This window comes from Ooceraea biroi, chromosome 12 (genome assembly GCF_003672135.1).
Source record: "Ooceraea biroi isolate clonal line C1 chromosome 12, Obir_v5.4, whole genome shotgun sequence".
Classification (NCBI taxonomy): Eukaryota; Metazoa; Arthropoda; class Insecta; order Hymenoptera; family Formicidae; genus Ooceraea; species Ooceraea biroi.
In genome coordinates this window covers 554,154-574,060 of record NC_039517.1, presented here as the reverse complement: position 1 = coordinate 574,060, position 19,907 = coordinate 554,154, and the positions used below count along the sequence as shown (strand labels likewise).

The window sequence follows — 19,907 nt, the reverse complement described above, 5'->3', positions numbered from 1 at the left end:
ATATCCCTCTCGCTCGCTCGCTATTACTGTCTCGCACCCATAGACCCTAATGCTCCGTCCCATGATGCTTACATCATGCTCCGTCCTTCAAGTCCGTGAGTTCAAAATAAGTTTGGTCGAGGTCCGTTACAGGTGTTGCCTTTTCGTGAATTTTCGACAGTTTTTGTATTAAGCAGCTCATTTCTGCATGTCTAAAAAACGGTGTTTCACGCTGCGAAATTTCATCGAGACAGATTGGCTCGTGAAATATGAACAATCGAAGACGAGTCAATGATTTCACGGATTCCTTCACCAGTTTTCGTAAGTGTAACCCACGTTGTTATTCAATATTCTGTTACCAGAGTCTATCAAGGAGAATTATTATTGTAATGTATACATGCGTTAGGTGGAAAATGCATGCCACGTCTTTGTCTATACACCTTGCTTTTTAAGTGCTACGACGTAAATACTGCCCATCATATCTATGATGCACAGATTGCCATTGTTTATTAACAATTTTACATCAGTCTTCATCGCGTTTCACACGTTTCTGATAGTGTACGTATATAAGTAGAGCTTAAAACAGATGCGTGTGTTTACAGGTCAGATGTTTATAGAGGATCAAACTTTGTCACTAGCCTATTCGGAAGCCAGTTTGGACATTGGTTCTACAAAAGGCAAGCAAGATGATAATAACAATCAGTGGAAATATGCAAAAAATAAATCTCGTACTGGATCTATTATCTTAGCGGGTCATTTGGCTAGTGAACATAGCATCTCGCTACCCGAGTCTCTTGAGAATGCACATAAAGATAGACGAGCTCTTTCAAAGGATATAAATGTGTCAAATGAGACATCATACATGTCACTAAAACTAGACTTAAGTAAATGTATAAATCTGTTCCAAAATGAGTGTCCAAGTAAAGAAAGCTGTACTGCTGAAGAACTTTTGAGTTCCGCATTAGGGATCAGAGCTAACAGAAATTCCAACACCCTCCATTTCAGTGAAAATAAAAACGTGGAAGTACAATGCAATTTAAGTAGAAATTGTCCATGTTCCATGTCCCAAAGTTCACTAAGAATTATAAGCTCTCCATTTAATGAAATTAGAAGATCCAAGAGTTGCAAGACTTTTAACGATAATTTAAAAATGGACATTAACAGTGGTGTCAAAGCTGAGCTACGTTCTTCAGCAAACAGAGACGCAGTTATGAATATGAATACAAACGTTCAAATAGTCATTTCTCCGTGCAAGACATTGCTGGTCTCAAAGTCTTCCACTACACCAACAAACAAGAAGGCTAATTCTCATTCCACAAAGGAGGATCAGAAATGTGATTCTATAAGTAGCGAGAGAAGCTCGGAGGAGGAATGCAATCCATCCGAGCTGAGGGCGGTATTAAATTTGCTTAATGACCAAAAGCCATGGAAGGAGAAAGGCATGGTACAAAAATGTTTGAGACGCATGTCTGCAAACTTCTACGATTCGCCCAGAAACTTTACAGAAGAGTTTCTAACACTAATGGAGGACTCGGTCATAAACAACGATACTTCGGGAGCTTTGGAGTACCCGGAAATTAGTCTGTGCGGATTAACCGAGAAACTTCGGAAGATGTGCAAGTTTATAGAGGATGAAACCGTTTCCGAGTCTCGGTCCCCGAATATCGACACGTCGACACGTAATGGAAGAAAATATTCAAGAGGCTGTCACGAGTCGCAACTTGATTCCTCGCGAAAATCTCTCGATGCTGTCGCGACTCCGAATAAAAATCTGTGCGTAACGCCTACTCTTACTCGACGTATCAAAAGCCCTAAAAAGATCTGTAGGCCAAAGATTAGTGCGCAAAGTCCAAAGCTGCACGATAGCACAAGCACATTCGTCTCTCTCGAGACGTTCTACACAATATTGTACCCTGACGAGGATACGTCTCCCTCAGAGGAAATTTGGTCGCAGTCTTTTCTAGAGGACATGAAGCGTATTCTGCTCGCGTGTGGAAATCAGATGGCTTCTTTGGACTCGCTCAACATTTATGAACAACTGAAAAAAGCTGTAACTTTCACCGTGGACCCGGCACACAAACCTGATGCGGTACCTGAAACACAAGCTCCTCAATGCAACTTGCCAGCCTCGTTACGTTTCTCACATGAGAAACGTAACGAGGCTGGTTCGAAGAGCATATCGGATGTACTTAGAAGCAAGCAGCAGGCTGAATCGAGTAAACGTTACGAAATGATAAATCTGGATGATTTGGAGGACGCGCTTATGTACGAGATCGCGAAGAAGAGACAGAGATGCCTCGACACGGCGAAAGTAATGCAGGAGATCGACGCGAGCTCCGAGCCGGTTTCTTCTGGAGCAGCAGAGGCGCAGCAGTCAGATCCAAGTAGCGCAGCCGTTGAATTGCCGAACATTAACGACTCCAAGTTCATGGAAACATTAATGACCGTAAAGAGGTATCAAGACTACCTCAAAGGAGCCAAACCTCTGCTGAATTTGTTTCAGCAATCGAGATCGAACACTAGTAAACAGAGGCGTAACATCAGTCCAGTCGAGAAAAAATTTTATCGAACAATCGGAAGTTACGATCATGTAACATCGCCGGTTGGAATGTACATAAGAGGTACAAATCCTTCCTTCTCTGGTGGACAATTTGCGGCCCAAGACGAACGAGGTGTCTCCAAAAACACCGAAAGAGGTGAGAGCTCGGATATTATAAAAAAGATACGGATAATAATATATAAGTACAATCTACAATCTACGTCATTTTGTGTTGCTGTATAAAGTGCACTACGAGCTTCCGACGCATGTACGCACGGTGCATAATTTGTGTGCGAAAAATTTGGTTTAATAAGACTTTAGAAGATACGTATTTATAATGTTCTTCTCAATATGTTCTCCAGATAAAAGAAATGGAAGGTCGAAAAGTAGGAAATCGCATAAACGAATTGCTGCGTACCACGCAAGATAAAGTCGTGATTCGACACGATTCGACCTGCCATCAAAATAGATGATTTCTGCATAAATAAAATATATGTGTAATTTAATTTCTGATGGCATTATATTTCTGTTAGGTCGGGCGAAATCAGTGAAAACGGATTCGGAGCAACCTGAAATTCATTATACCTCCGGAGAAGAATCCGTGCATGTTGAACAGACGGCTCATAAGGTCATAAGCAGTTTTCATGTAAATAATCACTGATATTTTAATATTAGATTGTTATGATGTATATCAGCAGCGAAATCTATAATACATGTTATTTTATATTTTTATTAGAGCTGAAAGTTTTAACTTCTGTGAGATAAATTAGCTTTCGTTCAATTAAACGTGCAATTTTATTATTTATACAAATAATATGTGTTTATTATCGCGTGTTCAGACGTAGAGCAGCTTGTACAAGCTTCATTATTATAAAATTATTAAGATTAAATAATTAAAATGATTACAAAAGTAAACATTTTCCTAAAAATTCGGTACATTTTTATATAATTACGTATATACAAATATATTTATTCAACAAAGCTATCGTGAATACATGCGGTTATATACATGGTATAATTAAATAGACATAATAATTTATTAAAATGTGAAAGAGGAGAAATCTCCGTATGATTGCAATGCTTTCTTCTTCTTCTTCGCGACAGGCTCTGTACTTACGTCCTGCTTGTTCAATCTGAAATCAAAAAGATTTGACTGTTACATAATAAACAATTGAAACAGAATTATATTTTATTGAAAGACCAGAAGGCTCAATAAATTAATTTAATAAAAATAAAAATTAATAAATTAACCAATTAATTTGCTAAATTAAAATCCTTACTTCTGTTCCAACTTCACGTATTTCCCTATGCCGGATCGGTAGACTTGCATGTCGTTCCTGTCCACCTTGTTCACCGTCCTGCTCCGATCCGCTTCCTGCGCCAGGCGCTCCGCCTCGGCACTTCGTTCCGCGGCGAGCTGCTCGTCAGCCTCCTGGAACGGGTCCACGAAGACCTGGGTGCTCTGCACGACGATGTCCTCTATCGGGCGATCCTTATTGTCCACCTCCACCTTCTCAATCGCGTTTAGCGTGTCCAGGCCGCCGACTATTTTCCCGAAAACCGTGTGCTTGCGATCGAGGTGTCTGCACGAGCGGAATGTGACGAAACTGAAACGACGCGGCAGCGTTAACAGGGAAACGTCAGACGCGATGTAATCGGACGAGATCACGAGTTCTGTCTTTCCGATCTTACAATTGGGATCCATTAGTGTTCGGACCAGAATTCGCCATGGAGAGGATGCCCCTGCCCTGGTGAACTAGATTCGGCTTGAACTCATCCTCGAATGCCTTGCCCCAGATGGATTTGCCACCATTGCCCGTGTTGGTCGGGTCGCCGCCTTGAATCTGCAAAGAGAAAGAGGGAGAAAGATAATGGAAGAAAGAAATTTAGAAGAAATAATTTATAATTAATAAATTCTTAAAAATTCGCACGTAATATATTCGCGCGTGAATACTCGCCATGAAATTCCGTATCGATCTGTGGAACTTCGTGCCGTCGTAATAACCGTCTTGACAGTGCCTTATAAAGTTCTCGCAAGTCTTCGGGACGAGATCGCAGTGAAGTTCCAGATTTAGAGCCCCGAAGTTCGTGACGAATCTCACGTACCCTAAATAAACGAAGATTGTCTTCAGTAACATTAGTTAATTAAGAGCGCGATAATATAATTTGATCATTTTCATATTTATCATTATTTATTATTATCGCACGTAAACAATTCATAAAATACCTTTCTTCTTGACTCTCTCGTATCGAACCACATCCTCCGCGATTATAGCCGCCTGATGCGTTGTCTCTGCTGGCATCACCGTCGAGGTGAATCCCGCGGCAACCTCGCCGGTGGAATAGTGTGCCTGCAGACAAACAAACGGCAAAATCATCTTCCGCGATCAAGAGAAAAAATTTCTTCATTTGATATGATCTACGAACAGCGTTAAATTTATCAGCCTTCTGCGCAGGTGCTCCGTCCTTCTTGCCACTCGCTGCTGGTTTGTACTCTCTTTCTAACTCTGTCAGGATCTCCTTGGTTTCCATCGAGACGGTTTTCAATTTTGCGTTCGGATTGTTCCTCTCCCTTATAGTCTCTGAAAAATATCATAGAATAGGAAATGTTAAGCAAATCAAAATAATTACTCGAAGATAGAAATCCTCACCTTCGTCCTCCACTCTGATATTATTTTTTATGTGATGAAACGTGGACAAATTGAACTTCATCACGTTGTTCGGGTCTTGAATAGTGATAATGTCCTTGCGTGTAAATGGTTGATCGTTCATAAGGTCCTTCCAGTTCCCATTTTTTATATTTAACTGTTCGACAGCCTGACAAAGGAACGAGTCTTCAATTATTTTGTCATATAAATGTGTTACAAAAATATATCGTGATTATTGACCCAACAATTAATAATAATTATTATTATTACAATTACATCACAATTATTAACTTAATATCTTTACCTCGTAAGAGAACACATTTCCCGTGGTCTTGATGGCGACAATGTGCGAGTGCTTGGTGAACAATTTAAAGAGAACCGGACACTGATACTCATTCTGCGCATTCTTGTAAAAATTCAATTTAATCAAACTCTTGGCGTCCAATTGCTTCCCCGTGACAGGATTGTGTTTGTATTGCTTCATGTACGCCAGAATGGCCTCCAATTCGAACACGTTGCCGTTCAGGTCGCAGTAAGGGTGTTCGAAGGGCTGCAGGCTCAAGCAACAGTGATCGTACGGCAGGCGCCTAAACATCTTCTCCTCGTTGGTTTCCTGACTCGTCCCCGATTTCCTGCCACCGTACAACGTCGACCATTCCGTGTACGTTAGGTACCTTTAAGTAACGAAATTCCATCGAATGAAAAATCAAATGAGACAATTTTGCATAATTTTGCGGAATGTGACATGCAACTCACATTTTATCCTTCTGATGCTGACGTTTCCCCATCTTGGAGCCCTTCCTTCAAACACTTTCCGTGAGAGAAAAACTCAAACGCTGCGATTAAACGAATTACGGAATATAGCCAGTATAGGTGAATCAATATTTTTTTGAGGTTAAAATACTGAATCAGAAGTCACGATGGTCACAATCTCCGAAGCCGAACTGACCTCGGAGACCTCGCTCTATCGTCGCTACGCGTCGCTGCTGTTGCGGGACGTAACCTCAACTGAGGATCGGATGGATTTCGGTGGAAACTGGAGCTGTGTCCGCATGCCGAGAGGTAACCTATACCTGTACAGTTTGATCCGGATACAGCAGTAAATTGTAAAAATGTCAAAGACAATGGGCAGATTGAAAATGGCGAAGAAAGTGACCGCGAAAGTCGATCATTCGTCGAAATTAAGAGTGAATATTCCCGCGGGTATGGCCTCGGCTGCACCACCGCTCGGCTCTCAGCTCGGACAGGTTAGGGTATCTCGCTTGCTTGTTGATCAACGCTATTTGTTCATGTTTATGTTGATTACACGTGCCACGATTCTCAACTAAATGATTATGATATTAATCTGATTTCAGAGGAATATTAATATCCAGAATTTCTGTAAGGATTTCAATAAAAGGACAGCCGACATGAAGGAGGGCATCCCGCTGCCGTGTCGCATAAAAGTGCACTCGGACAGGTCGTACGATCTAGTGATCCACAAGCCACCAGCGACGTATTATTTGAAACAAGCGGCTGGAATACAAAAGGGAAAAATGAAGACGGGTATGCATATGTTTTGGTTTCTCGACGCTTCGAATAATATCTTGATATCGAGTATCAAAGGATAAATATTTCTTATTTATAAATTAATATTATTAATAATGGTGTGAGTGACCTTTTTGTCGAAGTGAATGAAAGTTCCTTTAAAATTCCAGGCGAAATCGCTGGTAAGATAACTCTGAAACACCTGTACGAAATCGCAAAGATCAAGTCGGAGGATCCACCGAATGCATTACTGAGTCTGGAGGACATGACTAAGATGATGGTCGGCATTGCCCGGACGTGCGGCATCGAGATTGTGCGCGAACTAGATCCCGAAGAATACAGGCAGTTCCTAAAGGAGAGGGAAGCGAATGTTAAAGTGTATCTGGAAGAACTCCAAGCAGCCAAGGAAAGCAAATTACTGAGAACGAATTAATTTGAATTGAATAGTAACGACTCTTGTCCTGCGAGCATTGTACATATATATAATATACATAATACTGCACGTTAACAATAAATTTGTTGTATGCTTGATTGAGAACTTGTTATTTTAACTGTCACGTTATATATGAATTTTTTAATTTTATTTTTATAGAGATAGGTCCTATATATAAAAATGTATATAAATAAGTATAAATTATTTTACTTATGGAAATATTGAGTGAAAATAAAATATATCATTTGCATAATATATATTATAAGAAACAAAATTACTGTTTGAAATTAGCTGGACAGACCGTTAAAGAGAACGCATCTCGAATATTATAGATTAATCAGAAAATAATTAGTCAATGCTGTTTCATATTTTCGAACGACGAATACGAGTTCATTAAATAAAAAATTTAATTTGTATAAAATAACACCTCTCTCATGTACAAAGTCTGTAACTTCAACAAGGTGGATCTGAAAGTCCCTATAAAATCGAGGAAGCAGGCGCTGTACATATCTTACAAGTTGCTATGTACAATATATTAAACCTCGTCATATTTATTTACATCGATGGAGCAAATGGAAGATTCATATTTCGTAAGGATCTTTTGAGCAAAGTCGTATTTTCGATCATGAATCTTCTAAGCGAAGACAATGGAGAAAGACGATTAGACATCCGACAGAATTGCATTTGATCTAGGCAAGAAATTTCATTAAAACGGATAAAAGTCTTTCGTCCATAGAGAGTCGACGGAGTTATTCAGGTCAAAGTTTACCAGGCCCAGGTACACGTAATACAACGACAGTTTGAGCAGCGCCCAGCGCTCCGCCGACGATGTCCGGAATCGGTCCCAGACGGTCGCACACTGCCGCAACTTCTCGCCGTAGACGGAGCGCACGCAGCACCTGGACATCTCCATCATCGCCGACATTCTGGAGTGGGTGCGCAGCGCGTGCTCGATGCCGCGCATCAGGTCATTCGTCTTGAGGATCAGCAGCATCTGTCGGTTGACGCGGTCCAGCACGCCGCTGATTTGCGGCAGGAGGTTCGGGATGTGCTGCTGGAACAGCTCCTTCTCGCGGTCGTCGTAGCGCTTCCTGCGCACTCCCGACACGATCGTGTCCCACGAGCGACCCGAGACCATGCACGACAGCAGGCCGTACTGATCAGCGACGCCTAGGCGCGCGCAGTGCTCCTTCATGGCGGTGCGATCGCCGTCCAGGATCGCCAGCCAGAGCTTCGAGTACTCCCAGCGGAATTGGTCGGACAGGTCGGCGTACAGGCCGTGATCCAGTAGTATGATCTCCGCCTGAGAGCCGCAGTTGCGCACGAGGATGTTGCCCGGATGCGGATCCGAGTGCACGAAGCCCTCGATGAAGATCATGTGGCTGTAGAGGCGGCCGAGCTTGCTGGTGACCTCGTACGGATTCAGCTGGTGGGCGCGCATGTACTCGAGGTCGTTCACGTGGCCGCCGTCCAGGAACTCCATCGTAAGGACGCGCGGGGACGTCGCGTCCCAGTGTATCCGCGGCACCCGCAGCCACCGATAGTCGCCGAACAGCCGCTGCACCTTCTCCGCGTTCCTCCCCTCGTGGGCGAAGTCCAGCTCCTGCGGGATGTTGCGCTTCGTCTCGTCGACCAGCCAGTCGAACTTGAAGTCCGGGAACACGTACGACGTAATCTTCACCAGGGTCGACATCGTCCGGATGTCGATGTACGAGTTGCTCTTGACCGCGCGGTGCTGCACCTTCACCGCCACCAGGTCGCCGTTCTTCAGCACGGCACGGTGCACCTGCGCGAGGCTGGCGGTGCCCAGCGGCTCTGGGTCGATGCTCTGAAATATCTCGTACGGGTCCCGCTTGAAGTCCTCTCTGATCACCGTGAGGATGTCCTTGAACGAGGACTGGGGCGCTGAACTGTGCAACACTCGCAGGGTCTGTACGTACTCCTGCGGCAGCAGGTAGTCCAACGCGCCTATGTGCTGGCCCACCTTGATGTAGACGCCTTTGTTGGCGCAGCACAGCCCCAGCAGCTTTTGCGCCCCGAATTTATGAACGTCAGACTTCAGTCGCAGGTACTCGGCTGACGTCTTGTCCAGCTTGCTGTTGTACAGTTCCCTCTTGTAGTGGCGACCTATCTCGAGCACCGTGAGCGCGGCTCGACTCAGTCGTACGATTCCGATCGCTCCGACGTCGTACTCGTTCGCTCGGAGAGATGCCAGAGTGCCCAGCCCGATTGTCCCGACCACAGCGGCTTTCAGCAGCCTCCTTCTTGACGTGAACATTGTCGTTGCGGTAGATATAGCTGCAACGGAAATTTTCAAGTTCAAGTTTCAAGTATATGAACTGATCTGGGTTTTGGTCGAAGAAATACAAGCTACGATGTACCTTCTTGTTTAAGATATTAAAAATATAAATATATACTATTAATATATTTATAAATATTAATTATAAAATATATATAATTAATAAAATTATAAATAAAATTTAAACGTAAAACTGTGAATTAATTTTTAATTTTCCTAAAAAAATTGGCACAAACTTTCCGGTCAACCTACCATGCATATGTCTATATGTATATGACTAATGCATAAATATGAATAACATTAACAATGACATGTAATTGTTCTACTCGGGTACTAACCTTGACTAAAAGCGTTAAATTAAACTTTGCGTAATCTCGCGCGATATGGAAACGTCACCGTGGCATCGCTCTTGGCAAACTAACCTCCTATGAACGATCGCCTAACCTCTTACGTATCACTCGGACGAGTCTCATTAGCGATTCGGGGTTCTGTGTTAATTTTATGCATTCCTCAGTTACCGCATCTCGGCTTTTGCGGTCTTGGATCGACCACGTGGTTATAAACGGCATCGGTGAAAACGTGGATAACCTATAAAAAGGAACGTTTTTTTTATATATAAATCATAGGCATGTATATGTTTGTGATATAAGTATATACAAATGCCACAAGGCAGGTTATGTGGCCCATTGCATGCTGCCAAATTACAAAAAGTCCGCAGAAAAAACGCATAACTTTGCCATCTCTAAAGGAACTTTCGAACTATGTTACAGAGACTTATTATTAGGCTTATATTTTTTTTCTTTATATTTTTTCTGATAATAAATAATATGAGTAAAATAATATAAGTTAGTTTAGGTAAAATGCAAAAATCTGTTAACATCAGCTTCAAAGATTTTTATATATCTTATATATATTATATATATTTTTATTCTTATATATATTTTATACATATTATATATTATTTATTAAATGTTAATAACACAATTTGTGATAATACTACAATTTACGATAACAATGTATAATACATATTCAGTAAAAAAAAAAATAAATTACAAAATTAATGTATCTTTATTCTAAAGTATTTAATTTATATTCTTGCCTGCCCAAGTTATCATTTACAGACTGTCTCTCCTGCTGCTTGTTCCATCAACAATTTCTAAAAGCAAAGTAAAAACAGCAATAAATATTGATACAAGAAACAACGCTCTCTTGCCTTGAAAAATATTCAGAACATAAATTTGCTCAATTTTTGCAATTCTTTGTCCGGAAAATCAATCCAGGAAATCCTGGAAGGACGAAATTAGCAAGTTGCCTAAAAGATAATCAAAGAAAAAATTACAAGAAAATATATTGACAATGCCCTTACACAGATTTCCGCCTTTAATCTCGCTTGAAAAAATCGAACCAATTTATAATCCGAAATACATTTTCATCATAACGTTCCCATTCGCGTTACCTTGACTTGCGGGATAGCGTTCGTCAGCTGCATGCCTAGGCTTCTGGCTAAGACGACGGGAGCCGCGGTGGTCTTGTACAGCCGATGGAGCGCGTCGATGACGAGCATCGTCGGTACGTTGTGTCGTTGCCTGAGCGTCTCGTATCTCCGCAAGTGTATCGTGCTGTTGAGTTGGCTGCCGTTCACGACGGCCTCGGCGAGGAGCTGCGTCAGCGCCGTCACATCGCCGAAACCGAGATTCACACCCTGGCCAGCCAAGGGATGGACCCGGTGCGCCGCGTCCCTTCGAATTAAACAGCAAATTTTTGTTGCAAAAATTTGGGCTGACTCGCCAATTGACTTTTTATTTTCGCGTTTTCATAATTTTCAAGACTGGAGATTTCCTTACCCGACCAGCACCGTGCCCGGTTGGGTGTACGATACGGCGTGGCCGAAACCTAGAGGAAACGCCGCGCGGGATCCTTCGACGATCGCCGCTACGGAAGGCTGCAGCTGCCTGGACACGCCGGTTTGTAAAGAGAGTCCTTCAAGTAGCTGGCGGAGCGCGTGCATCCCACTCTCGACGACACCGTTCTTCGGGTAGACCCGCCACAGCGCCTCATTTATCCTGTCAACGAACTCCTCCTCCGACACTTTCAGCAGCTCTTTTGCTTTCTCGCTCGTTACGGACCACACCAGCGAACTTAGAGAATCTGTCAACTGGCCGTCGGATTTTTATGATCATTTATTGCGGTACACATGCTGGGTCTTCGTACATCTTACATCTTCTTTCTCCCCTTAATTGTTTGATCGATTGAATTATTTAATCCGTTAGAGTAAGCCAGAGAATTATACATTATGTAGATATTTATTAAAAACGAAAAATCTAACTTTTTTTATTTTTCTAATTTTTCATATAAATAAAATAAGACGAGTCTACTATCGTAACTGTCTTGGAAATTAGATTTTTAATCTTATGTATTATTTATATAATTTTATTTAATTTTATTTTCCAAAATGGGATATTGATCATTAATGAATTAATGATAAAAATCGAATCAAACATTTTTGTGAAACGTTTGCTCCAATTTATCAAAAGTTTGCGAGAGTTTTACATCCGCGTTCGAGGAGAGACGAGTAAAAACTAACAAGAATTCTAGGATAAAAAGAATCAAGTACCGGAAGCAACGCGATGGGCCCAGTTGGAAGGAACCTCTGCCAAGCGACGATGTTCTCCGTAGGCTGAAATCAATTAACGTTGTATCCTAAATAGAGAATACTTGAATACAAATTTTTAAGTATTAATTTAAGTAGAGAGTAAATTAAAAGTATTTAAAAATATTCTTCAATATTACAAGTACTCTGCTGTTCACATCGTGCAATTTTCACTAGGAAGACATTACCTCGGATAGTTTCAGGGTCGCGACGATACCCAGTTGATCATACTGCCAGTTCAAGTATTGCACACCCATCGCCTTTCGCACCAGCGAATTGACTCCATCGGCGCCCACCTGAAACACATTTTATTCGCTTTATATTATTGCGTTTTAATAAAATTATAAGCGCGTTCAGGGAGCATCACGGCGGAGATGATTAGATGAATAGGAAGATAACGCGGATAGCGCACATGGTAAGAGATGAGTGTACGAAAGATTTACGGCACGTACGGAAATAGCAGCCTCCGTTCAGCTCCAGATTTCAGCGGAAATGCCGGGGATTGTCTGCACCGAATAGTTAACGTTTCGCGCTCGGTTTTCGTCGCAGCATCGTTCGCACGTACGCTCATCATCAGCAACTGAATTACAGTTACATTCCGAGGTGATGTCGTAGCAGCTGAACGTGTTAGAAAATTATGACAATTACTTCAAAAGACTGTAATTGTTATAAGAAAATAGCTTATTGCTCTCTTTTTCCTCCTCCAACTTTCCAATTACTTAAAAATCGCATTGTCGCGCCGCAAGGGGAAAAACACACCGCGAGTGTGACTGCCCCGTGAAATGACGAAGTCGTCGGTTGACGCAGCAGCGTCTGGTGATGATAAGACGACACCGTCGAACATCGCCGGAACAAGGAAGGAACAGGAAGTTCCGCAAGAAGAGAATTTGCGGTCGGGGATTTTCTTCATTTCCCCCTTCCCGCTGAACGAAGACGCCGTAACGTTCGCAGTAACTGAGGGAGAACCCACGAGGAGGAGATTAATGGAAGCTAAATATATAACGCTGTTTTATAAACACTCGCGGGTATCCCGAGTTACACGAGGAACCAGAATAGTCGTCTAAGTGTTCGGTATTAGCGAACAAGAGCGGCCGATGTGCGCACGTCAGGAAGTCATTAATTCCGCGAGAGAACTGACGAGAGAACTGATCATCCATCGTCAGGCCGGCCCAGTTGCGATGTTTACCATTTTTCGGTCATCCGATCATCATCTCCTTCTGGCCAGTTGAGTGATTGTTTGGTCAAGCAGCTAGCGATTCGACGAAGTATAAGTTTACCGTGCGCGCAAGACTCGCAGTGTGTTATCGAGGAACGTGGCCACTTGGAGGATGCCGTCGAGCTGATTTGGAGAAGCAGTTGCTCTCCGTACGTATTGTCATGCGATTACACCATCCGTAGTTCCAGTTCGCTCGGGCCGGACGATCTCCGCGAGGGCGCAGCCCGCAAATCATGTCGATTCTCAGCAAGAAGAAGTTCTTCGAGAGACTCTCAGGCAGCCGGTTAACGCGGGAGGTCCCGAGAATGGAGACCGCCAACAACCGAACGCCGTCCATCGTGGTCAACAATGAGGTAAGCGAGGGGAAAGATTCAATGAGCGACTAGTCACCGATGATCTCCTTCTTGACGCTCGCGTTACTGGACGCAGGAAGAACACGAGGACATTTGGATGAACGAGATTGACCGCGGCAGTATCTCGTCCGAGGACACCTCCGACTCCATCAGGTGTCACATACGAGCGGCGCCGATGATGCAAGAACAACCCTGGAGCAAGGACGAGGTCGAGCTGGCGTTGTCAAACCTTCCCGGAGGTGAGACCGCTCTATCGCTGATCCCGACTCTTCAGGATGACGCTCTGCAGCGGGCGCTGGAGGAGTTCCAGTTCCTCACACTCAACGAAACCGCGAACTGCAAGCAGCGCAAAGTTTCACTGCCTACATTCGCGAACGGGTACAACGATGACGACGGTGACGATTGAATGGTGACGCCTGCATGAAGTGGAATGATCTCTGTGTGTGCAGATTCATGCGGAAGGCCCTGCTGGCCAGCGAAAACGGAGCGGCGGCCGCTGCGACTCCCGGTCAGCTACTTGCGGGATGGCCGGACACATGTTTGATGATTTCCTGTTGGTTGGGTCACGCGGAGATTGCGAAGGCTCTGTTGGAGAAAGGCGCACCGGTATCTTCGAAAGACAACGATGGAAGGCACGTGCACCGCGAAATCTCTTTTGTCAAATTAAAATTTCTAATTTAAGTTCATCTCACTATCCGCAGAATGCCATTGCACATGGCCGCTTGCGCCGCATCCGTGAAGATCGTGGAAGAACTACTGAAACACGGGGCTAATCCGAATGAGTGGGACCTCGGGAAGAAATGCACGCCGTTGCACTGTGCCGCGGCGGCAGGTTGCGTCACTACCGTCAAGTGTCTGATTAAGTCGGGCGCGAACGTGGATGCCGGATTATCCGGAAGAAGTCCGCTGCACTATGCCGTGCTGAACAACGCCGGGGATTGTGTCGAAGCTCTACTGCAAGCAGGTGCTTGTCCCAATAATCCACAGGTGCTCCTTTACACGGCTAATTTAAGCACGAACTTTATGGAAAAGTGATGCCTTTCTTTGTCTAAATTTGAATTTTCCAAGAAAAAAAACGAGATAAAATGTAAAAAGGAAAAAAACACTATACAGGGTGAGGCACCTAAAACAGGCCACTTGAATATCTCGGCTGTTATTGGTGATAGAACAAAATGTGTCAGACCAAACTTGCATGGTTTCGAGGGACACATAATTTGTTCTAAATAGTTTTTTATTAGGTGGACGCGTAGAGGTCATATGAAGGTCAACTTCGTTTTTTTAAATGGTATGATATGTTTTTTTACGTACCATCTAGTAGAGCGTTTGAAGATGCGCACATTGATCTACGGGTCAAAATAATTCAAGATCACTGAAGGCTAAAATTTCTAAGTGTTAGAACTTTTTCATTTCTGAGTTTACGGTATTTTCAATAGCAGAGAACTCTAGGCAATATAAAAAATAATGATATCAACTCAGAACTCCTCTGAGAAGAAAAAAATTTTAAACTCGAGAACTTCAATCAATGTGCGCATCTTCAAACGCTCTACTAGATGGTACGTAAAAAAACATATCATACCATTTAAAAAAACGAAGTTGACCTTCATATGACCTTTACGCGTCCACCTAATAAAAAACTATTTAGAACAAATTATGTGTCCCTCGAAACCATGCAAGTTTGGTCTGACACATTTTGTTCTATCACCAATAACAGCCGAGATATTCAGGTGGCCTGTTTTAGGTGCCTCACCCTGTATAAAGAATTATTTGAAATTTAAAACATATATATATATATATATAAATATATAAAAATATAAATAAAATATAAATAAAAATATATAAAGATATAAGAGATAAAGAATAATATTAACGTCGAGATTAACGTATAATATCGAAGTTACAGAAGATCACTTTTCCATCAGAGTAACGCATCTGTTCAGAATCTACGCTGACATTTCTTCCGCAAATTAACGCAATTCGTCAATAGGTTTATACGGAGACTCCATTGCACGTGGCAGCTAGTTTGGGCAACGTGCGTTGCACCAAATTGCTATTAAGCTACGGGGCGGACGTGAGGGTGCAATTGGGTACCGCGAGATCGACGCCTTTACACTTAGCCGCCGAGGAAGGCAGCGCAGAGTGTACGAAATTGTTGCTAAATGCAGGCGCAGCCTGGGACGCGAAGAACTCACGCGGTCAGACGGCGATGCACCTGGCGGCACTCGCCCAGTCCGTGGAGACGTTAGACGTACTAATAAGCGCTGGCGCGAGAGTAAACGTGGAGGATGACGACGGACGCACGCCTCTGCACGCTGCGGTCGCGAAAGCCTTGAGAGGTAGCGAGCTGGTGAAGACTCTGATACAGGTTCGTGGTGTGACGAAGAAAAGTGTCCTCTGTTTCGTTCAGCAAAATTCCTTTTCAAATAAAATGAGGAGTAATCCCGAATATTCATTTCAAAATTTGTTGATCTTGAAATGTTGCGGGACGATATTCCACTACAAAATTCAACCATTTATTTGCAGTCAAAATGATTTATTTGTTCGGTCGAGTAATTTTCCTCGCCTTCGACGATTTTTCTTCAACTTGTTATTATTCGGTCGAATAAATAAATCGTCCCGAGTACAAATAAACTGATCGATTTTTGCAGAAAATTGCCAGAGCTTCCTGACTCATTCGATGGATACGTTTATCCCGATCCAATTACGTTGAACATATTTTTCTGCAATAAAAAAATCTCTAATATATAATAATATAGAAATAATTAAATGTTCGTTCGTTCAAAAGGCAGGCGCCTCGGTGAACAAGGCGGACAAGTTTGGCTACACGCCGCTGCACATCGCCGCCTTAAACGAGAGCTCGCCCACGGTGGTGATGCTGTTGTTGAAGGGCGCGGACGTTACGGCGCGTACGAAGGGCGGCGTCACCGCCCTCAGCTTCATCATACGCCGCACTCCAGACGTACTGCCGCGCTTCGTGGCACGTCTCGACCAAGCGATCTCGTTGCACGATCACGAGCTGGGCGACGTGGACTGCGAGCTGCGGCTGGACTTCCGGCCGCTGGTGCCGGGAGGCCGTGGCGAGACGGACCTGATGCTCTGCCTGGTAGAAGTCGGCCAAGGGCACGTGCTGAAGCACCCGCTGTGCGAGAGCTTTCTCTACCTCAAGTGGCTGCGCATCCGTAAGTTCTTCCTGCTGAGTCTCGTCTTCCACTCGATCTTCATTGCCCTCTTCACCGGTTACGTCAGCGCGACGTATCTCTGGCAGGTGAAACGACTCAGCGGCGTCCTTCTGTGGCCGGTGCTGGGCTTCACCTGCATGCTCGCGTGCAAGGAGCTCTTTCAGATCGTCCACGGTATCTGCTGCTACGCCAAACGCTGGGAGAACTGGCTGCAGTGGAGCGTGATCCTCGCGTCGGCCGTGATTCTGATCCCGCCGGTGCGCCCGTGGCAGTATCACGTGGCCGCCCTGGGCATACTGCTGGCATGGATCGAACTGATGATGGTGGTCGGCCGCTTCCCCATGTTCGGCATCTACATACAAATGTTCACGCAAGTGTCCATCAACTTCTTCAAGTTCCTCGCGGCCTACGTGTGCCTCGTGATCGGCTTCTCCCTCGGGTTCAGCGTACTGCACAAGAACTACAAGTCGTTCACCGATCCGCTGATCAGCCTTCTCAAGACGGTGATCATGATGTCGGGCGAGCTCGAGTTCGAGGACGTCTTCTTTGACGAGGAGGCGCCGCTCATGTATCCCGGCACGGCGCACCTCATGCTCCTCAGCTTCGTCATCCTGGTGACGGTGATACTGACGAATCTGATGGTCGGCCTGGCCGTGTCGGACATTCAGGAGCTGCGCAGGTGTGCCGGCCTCGACCGGCTGGTACGGCGCGCCGAGCTCGTGGCACACCTCGAGAGCATGCTCTTCTCGAAACTGCTGGACCGCGCTCCCGCGAGGATAATACGGATGTGCAGACGGGGCGCTCTGCTTCTACACCCGCCGTACCACTGCGCCCTGCACATCCGGCCGAACGATCCGCGCGAGAAACGCCTGCCCCGCGAACTCGTCAGGGCAGTGTACCGCCTGGTCAGCGAGAAAAGGACGCGCCGAACGACGTTCAGGAGCAGTGCGCCGCCTTCATCGCTGCGGAACGCCGCGGCGGACTCGAGTCAAGCGAGATTCAGCAGGATGTACAGCAACGAGAGTAGCCACCAGCAGCTAAGCGATCTGGCAGCCGAGTTGAAGAGGTGCTCGTACAACATCAGCACGCGGTTGGACAGTCTAACCGACAAGATGGAGAGCATCGCCCGCGAGGTAGACGTGACAATGAACTACTCGCAGACCTATTGCTCGCCAACCGGAGCGTGTTGAATTGATTGGAGCAAAGAAACAATTTTGGATTCGCGATGAAATGTCTGAGAACGTCGACAAGGTTCAAAATCGGTCAGTTAAAATACGGGAGAAAACAAGAATCCGGGAACCTGGCGATTCGAGAAGCTAATCGCGTGTGGCGGATGATTGGAGAGAGCGAAACACGAATTAAGATCGATTGCCCGGGAAAAACTTCCATGATCAGTCATCGCTGAATGACTAATGAGTTTATCATTAGTTCCTAGACATTAGATTCTAGACGGATCTTTTGCTTTTTCTTGAAAAGCGAATTTGCTTTTCAAATTTCACGTTATTAATCATATTATTAAATTTATTCTTGTATTTTAATCCTACTATTAATCTTATTTTTAAATTTTGTATTAAATGTTTTAATATAAATTAAATATTTTATATCAATTAATAAATATAAATAATAAATTAAATATTTTAATATAAATTAATTTTTGTATAAATATTAAATTAAGATATTTTAGGGATTTTAGTTTTTCGTTCGCATGCCATACGTGTACTATGAGTCATAATGGAGTCATAATCCAGCATGATTTCATTCAGCACTTACCAGTAATCTGGATCTGAATCGCTTCCCGGAATGCAACTGCACCGTGGCATATCCCTCCGACGTCCCCGGTAGTTTCACGTCGGCAACTTTCGACTCGTAGATCACAGTCACGTTCTCCTTCTCGGAAAGCTGCTTATTAATGGCGTGCAGCAGTAGATCGTTCTCGACGATGTACGCCAGCTCGTCGGACAAGTGGTTCTCGTTGAAAGTTATCATCGCTTCGGAACATGCGTCCCACACCTACTGAATGCACATTATATGTTACGACTGTTTTCAGAGTTTCTCAGAGTTTTTATAAATATGAAAAGCAGGCGAGAGTCAGAGCGATGAAGCTGATAAAGTTAATAATTAATAAAATTATAATAATTATAAAAATACTGATCGGAGATGTGTGTGTCTTTGAGATCTTAATTTTGGCTGAATAATTTAATACTTATTACGCAATAAAGAAAAGATATCGAGAATTACCTGCATTTTCCGTACTGGGCAACAGCGGACTGCCTCTATGTGCTTCCATGCTCCGAAGCTGGACAACAAGGTACGAGTTTGCTGATTCAAGGCAACAACTCGATTGGAATATTTCTCCTGCGGCGTGTACTCTTCTTTAGGGCTACCTTCCAGAAGCAAAACTCTCTTGCCTTCCAATCTTCGATTGTTTGCTGAAACAATATTCATATCAACATATATTCATTCTTTTAAATGCAAAAAAATTAACGTTACATAGCTAGCGCAAAGCGAATGTTTTATAGAATATTTATAACCAACTACGCGATTCTGTTAATAACAATCATTGCACAATCGCAGTGATGTTAGAGAGACTCTTGAAAATTTATTGACTCAACGGTGATATTAAAAAAGCTATGAAAACTATACTAATATAATAAAAATATAGTATTATATATAAAATAGAATAAAGCAGTATTGCATATGATAAATGATACAACAATGTAGTATAATATAGTAGAAATATAATAGATAAATATAAAGAAATATGTAAGTAAATAAGGAGCTAACCTATAGCACACGCCAACGTCGTGCCGACCATGCCACCTCCAGTGATGATAATATCATAATTTTCTTCCTGTTCTGCAGTGGACAAGTAGTTTTTCCTTGACGCAGCAGCCACGTTAGGAATGATACGTTTGTAATTCTGCGATAATGACATAAAAGCAAGCCGGTGTGATAACACCGCTTCCCTCAGAGCCGCCATCTTGGTTCAGTGATGTGCACCTTCTATACTTCCCTCACACTTGAGAGAATAGAAAAATACGAAATTGAAGCAATCCAAAGGAATGGATTTTCTTATTTTACTTGATA

General features: G+C 43.6%; 6 protein-coding genes across 8 annotated transcripts; 3 read left to right on the top strand and 3 right to left on the bottom strand.

Moving 5' to 3' along the window:
- The first annotated feature begins 164 nt into the window (after window positions 1-164).
- LOC105278855 lies at window positions 165-3,750 on the top strand. Of its 2 annotated transcripts, XM_020031451.2 has the most exons (4): window positions 165-300; window positions 582-2,091; window positions 2,131-2,675; window positions 3,052-3,750. In XM_020031451.2, the coding sequence occupies exons 1-4, from the start codon at window positions 249-251 to the stop codon at window positions 3,177-3,179; spliced, it is 2,235 nt and encodes a 744-aa protein (XP_019887010.2). In that variant the 5' UTR covers window positions 165-248; the 3' UTR covers window positions 3,180-3,750. The 2 variants fall into 2 exon arrangements, with proteins under 2 accessions (XP_019887010.2, XP_011336562.3); XM_011338260.3 differs by having other exon boundaries at window positions 582-2,675.
- Window positions 3,471-6,100, bottom strand: LOC105278854 (RING-type E3 ubiquitin-protein ligase PPIL2). The gene is made up of 9 exons (XM_011338259.3): window positions 5,923-6,100; window positions 5,471-5,840; window positions 5,170-5,335; window positions 4,946-5,100; window positions 4,746-4,869; window positions 4,477-4,625; window positions 4,211-4,362; window positions 3,799-4,125; window positions 3,471-3,651 (listed from the first exon to the last, which is right to left on the bottom strand). The coding sequence occupies exons 1-9, from the start codon at window positions 5,952-5,954 to the stop codon at window positions 3,558-3,560; spliced, it is 1,569 nt and encodes a 522-aa protein (XP_011336561.1). The 5' UTR covers window positions 5,955-6,100; the 3' UTR covers window positions 3,471-3,557.
- A 66-nt stretch (window positions 6,101-6,166) lies between these two features.
- On the top strand, window positions 6,167-7,224 carry LOC105278853 (39S ribosomal protein L11, mitochondrial). The gene is made up of 3 exons (XM_011338258.3): window positions 6,167-6,413; window positions 6,522-6,711; window positions 6,864-7,224. The coding sequence occupies exons 1-3, from the start codon at window positions 6,279-6,281 to the stop codon at window positions 7,124-7,126; spliced, it is 588 nt and encodes a 195-aa protein (XP_011336560.1). The 5' UTR covers window positions 6,167-6,278; the 3' UTR covers window positions 7,127-7,224.
- A 285-nt stretch (window positions 7,225-7,509) lies between these two features.
- On the bottom strand, window positions 7,510-10,287 carry LOC105278859 (uncharacterized aarF domain-containing protein kinase 1). 2 transcript variants are annotated; one of them, XM_011338271.3, is made up of 2 exons: window positions 9,764-10,287; window positions 7,510-9,424 (listed from the first exon to the last, which is right to left on the bottom strand). In XM_011338271.3, exon 2 carries the CDS (start codon window positions 9,402-9,404, stop codon window positions 7,833-7,835), a length of 1,572 nt encoding a protein of 523 aa, XP_011336573.1. In that variant the 5' UTR covers window positions 9,405-9,424; window positions 9,764-10,287; the 3' UTR covers window positions 7,510-7,832. The 2 variants fall into 2 exon arrangements, with proteins under 2 accessions (XP_011336573.1, XP_011336574.1); XM_011338272.3 differs by having other exon boundaries at window positions 9,848-10,287.
- Window positions 10,288-10,333: 46 nt separating this feature from the next.
- Window positions 10,334-19,832, bottom strand: LOC105278861 (ubiquinone biosynthesis monooxygenase COQ6, mitochondrial). Its single transcript, XM_011338275.3, has 8 exons — window positions 19,605-19,832; window positions 19,059-19,249; window positions 18,591-18,830; window positions 12,264-12,371; window positions 12,040-12,102; window positions 11,270-11,580; window positions 10,882-11,164; window positions 10,334-10,581 (listed from the first exon to the last, which is right to left on the bottom strand). Exons 1-8 carry the CDS (start codon window positions 19,798-19,800, stop codon window positions 10,537-10,539), a joined length of 1,437 nt encoding a protein of 478 aa, XP_011336577.1. The 5' UTR covers window positions 19,801-19,832; the 3' UTR covers window positions 10,334-10,536.
- LOC105278860 (transient receptor potential channel pyrexia) lies at window positions 12,378-18,386 on the top strand. The gene is made up of 6 exons (XM_011338273.3): window positions 12,378-13,644; window positions 13,721-14,022; window positions 14,094-14,276; window positions 14,346-14,631; window positions 15,629-16,006; window positions 16,427-18,386. The coding sequence occupies exons 1-6, from the start codon at window positions 13,525-13,527 to the stop codon at window positions 18,008-18,010; spliced, it is 2,853 nt and encodes a 950-aa protein (XP_011336575.2). The 5' UTR covers window positions 12,378-13,524; the 3' UTR covers window positions 18,011-18,386.
- Window positions 19,833-19,907: the final 75 nt, after the last annotated feature.

What these genes read in the sequence shown, in the direction of transcription:
- LOC105278855 (XM_011338260.3), top strand. Translation starts at nt 249, where the DNA reads ATGAACAATCGAAGACGAGTCAATGATTTCACGGATTCCTTCACCAGT. An exon ending in GGATTCCTTCACCAGTTTTC is followed by an intron (nt 301 to 581) that starts GTAAGTGTAACC and finishes GTGTGTTTACAG; the next exon opens with GTCAGATGTTTATAGAGGAT. An exon ending in CTCCAAAAACACCGAAAGAG is followed by an intron (nt 2,676 to 3,051) that starts GTGAGAGCTCGG and finishes TATTTCTGTTAG; the next exon opens with GTCGGGCGAAATCAGTGAAA.
- LOC105278854 (XM_011338259.3), bottom strand. Translation starts at nt 5,954, where the DNA reads ATGGGGAAACGTCAGCATCAGAAGGATAAAAT. An exon ending in GAAATGTGTTCTCTTACGAG is followed by an intron (nt 5,336 to 5,470) that starts GTAAAGATATTA and finishes TTCCTTTGTCAG; the next exon opens with GCTGTCGAACAGTTAAATAT. An exon ending in GATCGATACGGAATTTCATG is followed by an intron (nt 4,363 to 4,476) that starts GCGAGTATTCAC and finishes TTCTCTTTGCAG; the next exon opens with ATTCAAGGCGGCGACCCGAC.
- LOC105278853 (XM_011338258.3), top strand. Translation starts at nt 6,279, where the DNA reads ATGTCAAAGACAATGGGCAGATTGAAAATGGCGAAGAAAGTGACCGCG. An exon ending in TCGGCTCTCAGCTCGGACAG is followed by an intron (nt 6,414 to 6,521) that starts GTTAGGGTATCT and finishes ATCTGATTTCAG; the next exon opens with AGGAATATTAATATCCAGAA. An exon ending in AAAGGGAAAAATGAAGACGG is followed by an intron (nt 6,712 to 6,863) that starts GTATGCATATGT and finishes TTAAAATTCCAG; the next exon opens with GCGAAATCGCTGGTAAGATA.
- LOC105278859 (XM_011338271.3), bottom strand. Translation starts at nt 9,404, where the DNA reads ATGTTCACGTCAAGAAGGAGGCTGCTGAAAGCCGCTGTGGTCGGGACA.
- LOC105278860 (XM_011338273.3), top strand. Translation starts at nt 13,525, where the DNA reads ATGTCGATTCTCAGCAAGAAGAAGTTCTTCGAGAGACTCTCAGGCAGC. An exon ending in CTGCCTACATTCGCGAACGG is followed by an intron (nt 14,023 to 14,093) that starts GTACAACGATGA and finishes CTGTGTGTGCAG; the next exon opens with ATTCATGCGGAAGGCCCTGC. An exon ending in TCGAAAGACAACGATGGAAG is followed by an intron (nt 14,277 to 14,345) that starts GCACGTGCACCG and finishes CACTATCCGCAG; the next exon opens with AATGCCATTGCACATGGCCG.
- LOC105278861 (XM_011338275.3), bottom strand. Translation starts at nt 19,800, where the DNA reads ATGGCGGCTCTGAGGGAAGCGGTGTTATCACACCGGCTTGCTTTTATG. An exon ending in CGACCCTGAAACTATCCGAG is followed by an intron (nt 12,103 to 12,263) that starts GTAATGTCTTCC and finishes AATTGATTTCAG; the next exon opens with CCTACGGAGAACATCGTCGC. An exon ending in GGCCCATCGCGTTGCTTCCG is followed by an intron (nt 11,581 to 12,039) that starts GTACTTGATTCT and finishes TCCGACGGCCAG; the next exon opens with TTGACAGATTCTCTAAGTTC.